Source organism: Mandrillus leucophaeus, unplaced genomic scaffold, assembly GCF_000951045.1.
Source record: "Mandrillus leucophaeus isolate KB7577 unplaced genomic scaffold, Mleu.le_1.0 Scaffold401, whole genome shotgun sequence".
Classification (NCBI taxonomy): Eukaryota; Metazoa; Chordata; class Mammalia; order Primates; family Cercopithecidae; genus Mandrillus; species Mandrillus leucophaeus.
Window position 1 is genome coordinate 1,864,433 of NW_012104266.1, and position 6,514 is coordinate 1,870,946.

At 54.1% G+C, this 6,514-nt stretch overlaps 1 protein-coding gene across 2 annotated transcripts; it reads right to left on the minus strand.

Moving 5' to 3' along the window:
• Window positions 1–771: 771 nt before the first annotated feature.
• CXCR3 (chemokine (C-X-C motif) receptor 3) lies at window positions 772–3,369 on the minus strand. 2 transcript variants are annotated; one of them, XM_011992074.1, is made up of 2 exons: window positions 3,296–3,369; window positions 772–2,319 (listed from the first exon to the last, which is right to left on the minus strand). In XM_011992074.1, exons 1-2 carry the CDS (start codon window positions 3,305–3,307, stop codon window positions 1,225–1,227), a joined length of 1,107 nt encoding a protein of 368 aa, XP_011847464.1. In that variant the 5' UTR covers window positions 3,308–3,369; the 3' UTR covers window positions 772–1,224. The 2 variants fall into 2 exon arrangements, with proteins under 2 accessions (XP_011847464.1, XP_011847463.1); XM_011992073.1 differs by having other exon boundaries at window positions 772–2,563.
• Between the last annotated feature and the right edge of the window lie 3,145 nt (window positions 3,370–6,514).

Below are 6,514 nucleotides of genomic sequence, written 5' to 3' on the forward strand. Positions count from 1 at the left end.
ACAGTGCAGTAGACCCACCCGTCACCTTCTGTTTTAACTCAGTAGCCCTGTCCCTTGCCTTTCTGGGAAACCCCAGTTATTTCTTCCCCTCACTTTAGCCTCATTGATAGCCCTGGAAAAATGCTCCCCACAGCCCGCCTCCAGGTGGCTGTGTGCTAATGACTGTTGGCAAGCATCTGGCCTTGCTTTTCTTCAAGCCCGCAGCCATTTCCCTAGTAAGTGCTTGTATCACTCACCTGAAAAACCAGTAGGGCCTTCTGAATGGTCTCCAATATCATCACCTGATCCCAAATTAACCTTTCAGTCTTACTTTCAGCCTTCCCACCTTTGCTACTACCCTCCCTTATGCCTGGAAATACCTGCCCTTTAAGTCTTCAAGAAGCCTTCCCAAATGGCTCCAACCTTCAGTGCCCTGAGCTGTGGGTTCACTGTGCCACTTATTTGCCCCATGGCCCAGGCTGCTGGGTTTCACTAGTTTCGTACACATCTTGCCTCCTGTCCTGAGCTGCTGGAGTGCAGAGCTCTTGTGTTCATGTCTGATGGCCCCTTCCCCAATTATGTCAACCAGCTGCCTAACTGGTCACTCTGCACCCATGTACTTGGGTGTTTCCCTGTGAGTAGAACAGGAGTGCCCACGGGGGTGGAGACAAAGCTGCAGACAGACACTGATGAAGGCAGGATGGGCTGGCACAGACCCAGGGTCAGGCAGGGAGAAGCAGAAGTGCCCCTGGAGCACAGGTGGGCTGGCTGTAATGATGCACGAACACGCCCTGGTCCTGACGATCTTGTTTATTGAAAAGTTTTAAGCAGGATTTCCGACATAAAAATAAAAGCAAATATAGAGGTCTTGGGGACCATGGCCACAGTCACTGCTGAACTGGAGGCCTGGGCTGCGGCTTCGTGGGGCAGCGCCCTCTATGCTATGCCTTGTACTCCCAGCACTTGGGGAAGGTGAAGTTTTAGTTTCCAAATGAGAAGGGCAGTGGGGCTCCACGCAGCCACCTCGGCCGGCAGGATGGGGCTTGGCAGCTAACGAGCAGCAATGGTGCAGTCCTCAGAGCTGGGAGGGTGGCTTCCCTGGAGACCTGGTGGTGCTGGGGCTGCCAGTGAGTCCTGGGAGCGAGGATGTGGGGAGAGCCAGAACTGGCTCAGCAGAGGGAGGGAGGAGCCTGGAAAGCGGGAAAGTCAGACTGTGTGGGTGAAAGGGGAGCCCAGATTCTGGCCTCACAAGCCCGAGTAGGAGGCCTCTGAGGTCTCAGACCAGGATGAATCCCGGCGGGAAGACGATGGCTGCCTCTGGAGCCCTCTCTGGTTGGGGCAGCCCAGGCGCAAGAGCAGCATCCACATCCGCTCCCGGAACTTGACCCCTACAAAGGCATAGAGCAGCGGGTTGAGGCAGCAGTGCATATAGCCCAGGCCTGAGGTGACCGACTTGGCCACGTCTACCCTGCTTTCTCGGCCACAGTTCCGGGCTAAAGCGCCCAGGTCCATGAGGATGTCCACCAGCACCACCAGGTGATAGGGGGTCCAGCAGAGGGCAAAGGCCACCACGACCACCACCACCAGCCGCATGGCCCGCAGGCGCCGCTGGCCCCTGGAGACCAGCAGCACGGCCAGGATGTGGGCATAGCAGTAGGCCATGACCAGCAGGGGCAGCAGAAAGCCAGCCACCAGCTGCAGCACCCGCAGAGCCGTGCGGCCCACCTGTGGGAAGTTGTACTGGCAGTGGGTGGCCTTGAGGCGCTCGTCATGGTGGGCCGACAGGAAGATGAAGTCTGGGAGGGCGAAGAGCAGGCAGAGCCCCCAGACAGCCAGGCAGGTGAGGGTCACGCGGGCCGGGGGCCCCCTGCGGTAGAGCTGGGTGGCGTGCACTATGTTCAGGTAGCGGTCAAAGCTGATGCAGGCCAGCAGGAGGGCCCCTGCGTAGAAGTTGATGTTGAAGAGGGCACCTGCCACTTTGCAGAGGCCAGAGCCAAAGACCCACTGGACGGCAGCGTCCACTGCCCAGAGTGGGAGCGTCAGCACCAGCAGCGTGTCTGCCACAGCCAGGTGGAGCAGGAAGGTGTCGGTGCTGCTCAGGGCTGCCCGCCGGCTCAGCAGCACCGCTGCCACCGCGCCGTTGCCCAGCAGCCCCAGCAGAAAGAGGAGGCTGTAGAGGGTTGGCAGGAAGGCCCGGTCGAAGTTCAGGCTGAAGTCCTGTGGGCAGGGTGGGGAGGTACAGCACGAGTCACTCTCATTTTCTCCATAGTCATAGGAAGAGCTGAAGTTCTCCAGGAGGGCAGCAACCTCGGCGTCATTTAGCACTTGGTGGTCACTCACCTGTGAGGGAGGGAACGCAGAGGAAGGGGCTGTGTAAAGGCCCGCCAGGAACTCCTTTGTGACTGAGTCTGATTTAGACTGTGATTTACTCTGAGCAGCTCCTCCTATAACTGTCCCCGCCAGTCTTCCAGGGCCATACCTCCTCAACTCCATCCGCTCAGCCTGGGCTCTGGGATGGTGACTTCCCTTCTCAAAGAATGCTTCTCTTGAACTCTTCTGGGTGATCCCATAGGCCCAGGGACCCCTGAGCAGGAGGAAGAGCGTCCCCCCGGTGCCCAGAGCCCTCTCTGCCCACTGTCCTCGCTCTCCCCGCTCTCCCTTCACAGCTTGCCTTGTATCCTCAGTGCCCCACCCCCAACACATAGTTCAATCACTTTCCTCCCCAGCGCCTCTCCACAATCCCCTTTTCCAGTCACTGACCCTCCTCTTCCCTCCTCGGCCCTTGTCCGGGGACCCCAACTTCCTGCCCCCTTCTCCCCATGTGGCCTCTCTACAAGTCACCACGCCCCCAAATGCATGCAGTCTGCCCAGTCCTTCCCCCTCCCTACACTGAGGCTTGCATGGCCATTTAGTTGCCCACGAGGGGATCCCCCACTGAGCTTGAGAAGGAATCTTCTTTACCCCCTCACCCCCAGCACTACGGACCTGCAGGCCTCCCCAGTGTCAATTCAATCCAGCACACAAGAGTCAAAGTTCCAAGTCGCCTGAAGGGAGCCTTTGAGTCTACTTGCCCCCTGCCCCCCCCATTTTGCAGACGAGACACCAAAGCCAGAGAGGAGAGGAGAGGCACCCAGGGTCAGTGGCCAAGCTGGGTTCCCAATTCCCCAGTGCTGTTTCTGCCACAACCCATGCAGCCTCCAGCTACTCACCCAACCCTGTGGTGACCCTGGGCTGTGGGCGAGCCGTGGTATTCCCCTAGTGCCCCGGGTTCTCCACTTCGAACTCTGTCCTGGCCTTGCTGGGCAGCAACACTTACCTCAAGGACCATGGCTGGGCTGGTGCTCTGGCTGCTGGGTGGTGTGCTGCCTGCCCCTCTGCTTTGGTGCTTGTGGTTGGAAACCTGCAGTCACAGAGGAAGTGAGAGTTTCAGGCAGTTCTCAGCAGCAGCCTCTTCCAGGGAGTTACCTCTACCAGACCTCCCTAAACCTTAGGCCGCAGAGTTTCCGTGGCTGGGTGAAGCCTTTCTGGAGGAGCTGGCCACAAGCTTGGGACTAGAAAAGCTGGGCAGAGGATGACTGGCTGGGGGCAGGTCCTTTGAGAAGAGAGGTCCGAAGAAGAACCAGTGCAGCTGAGAAGTGAAGGGCAGCCCTGCTGCCTGCACTGGTAGGGTCAGTGCTCCATAGATTGGAACTCATCTGTTCTGATCTTGAGTTGATCTTTGCATGATTGTAAAGACTGGGTAGAGAAATAAGTCTGTAGAGGAGATCCACCTTCTTAAAAATTTCAGTCAGGTGCAGTGGCTCATTCCTGTAATCCCAGCTACCGGGGAGGCTGAGGCAAGAGGATCACTTAAGGCCAAGAGTTTGAGACCAGCCTGGGCAACATAGCGAGGCTCCATCTCTACCAAAACTAAAAGAAGCCAGCCAGGCATAGTGGCATGTGCCTGTAGTCCTAACTACTTGGGAGCCTGAGACAGGAGGATTGCTTGAGCCCCGCAGTTCAAGGCTGCCTTGAGCTACAATTGTACCACTGCACTCCAGCCTGGTGACAGAGTGAGACCCTGTCTCTTAAAAAGGAATTAAAATATTTTTTAAAAAGTCATTACCCTAAATCTAGCCCTTTACCATCGCCCCTCCCTGCTAATCAATGGGGAAAAGGAAAGGGAACTACCAGTAATGAACTTGCTATGTGCTAGACATTGCTTTAGGTGCTTTCTCTGACACTGCCTTATTCCAACCACACAACTCACTTGTGAAGTGCGGGGTTATCTGCATGGATGATTCAGAAAGGGGACAGGCCTTCCCCAGACACAGCAATTAAAGGTGGGCGTGAGGATTGATCCCACGGCTGTCTGATTCTCCTTTTCCTACTCATGACACTGTCTTCAGTTTCTTTTAAGTGAATAAGCTATGATATATTCATGCAGTTAAAAACAAATGAAATAAAGCTACACATTTTAACATGGATGCATCTAGAAAAGCCAACGATCACATGGTAGAAGAGGCAAGTTACAGAATGCCATGTGTAGTTTGATGCCACTTACATAAACTCTAAAAACCACTGCAAAATCAATACCATGTTGTTTTGGGTAACACTCTTTGTTCTCAAAGTTTAAAACAGGGATGGGAGATACCACAAGTTCATAAAAGCAGTTGCTTCTGGGGCAAGAAGGATGGGGTTGGGGAGGAGGCCATAGGAACCTCTTGACCTTAAGGAAAAGCTGTAAGGCAGCCTTGGTACAGCACATCAGTCACTTTATGGCGGAGAGTGGTGAACAGTTCCTCTCCCCACCTGCCCTCAGTGCTCCCCTTCACCCTCTTCTCCCTTCCCTGTTGCCCTCTTCTCATTATCAGTGGGCAAGGCTACCTGTAACTTGCTTCTCCCAAGCAGTTTCCTCTTTCTATCTCTCCCTCAGTTGGAAAGCAGGGGTGGAGGGAGAGAAAGACAAGAGAAGAGAAAGAGAGAGAGAGAGAGAGTAAAAAGCAAATGCTAGCCCATGGTCTTGGGGCCAGTTTTCAGCCAGACTGCACCACCAAAGCCTCCAGGCTAGGGCCTGGAATTCAATTTACACCTACTCACATGATGCATACTTGCAAGGCATCAAGGCCCTTCCCCTCCTGTGGACAGATGTGACTCTCCTTGCTCTAAAACAGCTTGTCACCTGCAGGTTCAGGCTAGAGGGAACTGAGGGCCTGGCAGAGGTCAGGAGCAGTGCCAGTGGAGCAAACAGGAAGGATTCCAGAAACCAGGCCAGTTAGGATGAGCAGGACTCGGCCAGTAGCTACCTATGGGGGTGGAAAAGGGATGGGAGCTGGGACCACAGTTTCCCAGTGCTGACCTGTGAAGAGGTTTGAGTTCCCTAGGCTTCTGCAAATGAGAAAATTGACCACGGAAAGCCACATCTGTTCCATTTAAAGGCCTGTCTTGTATTCAGCAATCATGTTATTTGTCCCCTTTTTTTTGGTATCAAAAGGGCCTTTTCTTTGTGAAATGATGGGGAAAATAGATGGTAGTTTTGGAAATATCTTGTGATGGCAGAAGTTGACAACCCAATGTGGGTCCTCTAAATCAGCAGTCCCCAACCTTTTTGGCACCAGGGACCAGTTTCATGGAAGACAATTTTTCCATGAACTGGGGTGGGGATGGTTTCGGGATGAAACTGTTCCACCTCAGATCATCAGGCATTAGATTCTCATAAGCAGTGCACAACCTAGATCCCTCCCATGCGCAGTTCACAACAGGATTTGTGCTCTGCTGATCTGACAGGAGGCAGAGCTCAGGCAGTAATGCTCCCTTGCCCTGCAGCTTACCTCCTGCTGTCCAGCCTGGTTCCTAACAGGCCACAGACTGGTATACTGGTATACTGGTCCACGGCCTGTGGGTTGGGGAGCCCTGCTCTAAATAGATGTTGAAATGTTACTGGTCCATGTGAAAGATAAAAATCCAGGCCAGGCATGGTGGCTCATGCCTGTAATCCCAGCACTTTGGGAGGCCAAGGCGGGTGGATCACCTGAGGTCGGGAGTTTGAGACCAGCCTGACCAACATGGAGAAATTCCGTTTCTACTAAAAATACAAAAATTAGCTGGGCATGATGGCGTATGCCCGTAATCCTAGCTACTCGGGGGGTGAGACAGGAGAATTGCTTGAACCCAGGAGGCGGAGGTTGTGGTGAGCCAAGATCACGCCATTGCACTCCAGCCTGGGCAACAAGAGTGAAACTCCATCTCAAAAAACAAAACAAAACAAGACAAAAAATTAACCAGGCTGGCACATGCCTGTAGTCCCAGCCACTCGGGAAGCTGAGGCAGGAGAATTGCTTGAACTCAGGAGGCAGAGACTGCAGTGAGCTGAGATCGTGCTACTGTACTCCAGCCTGGGTGACAGAGTGAAACTCCGTCTCAAAAAAAAAAAAAAAAGGTAACCCTGGTGTCCTCCCTGGTGTCCTTCCAGTCTCCTCACTTGTTTGTCGCATGTCCTTCCCAGGTTTCTGGCAAGGATACATGAGAGGAAGTAGGGCAAGAGCTTTGGAAAGGG

Bases quoted from the DNA above. Each gene is read 5' to 3' on its own strand.
- CXCR3 (XM_011992073.1), bottom strand. From the start codon at position 2,472: ATGGAGTTGAGGAGGTATGGCCCTGGAAGACTGGCGGGGACAGTTATA.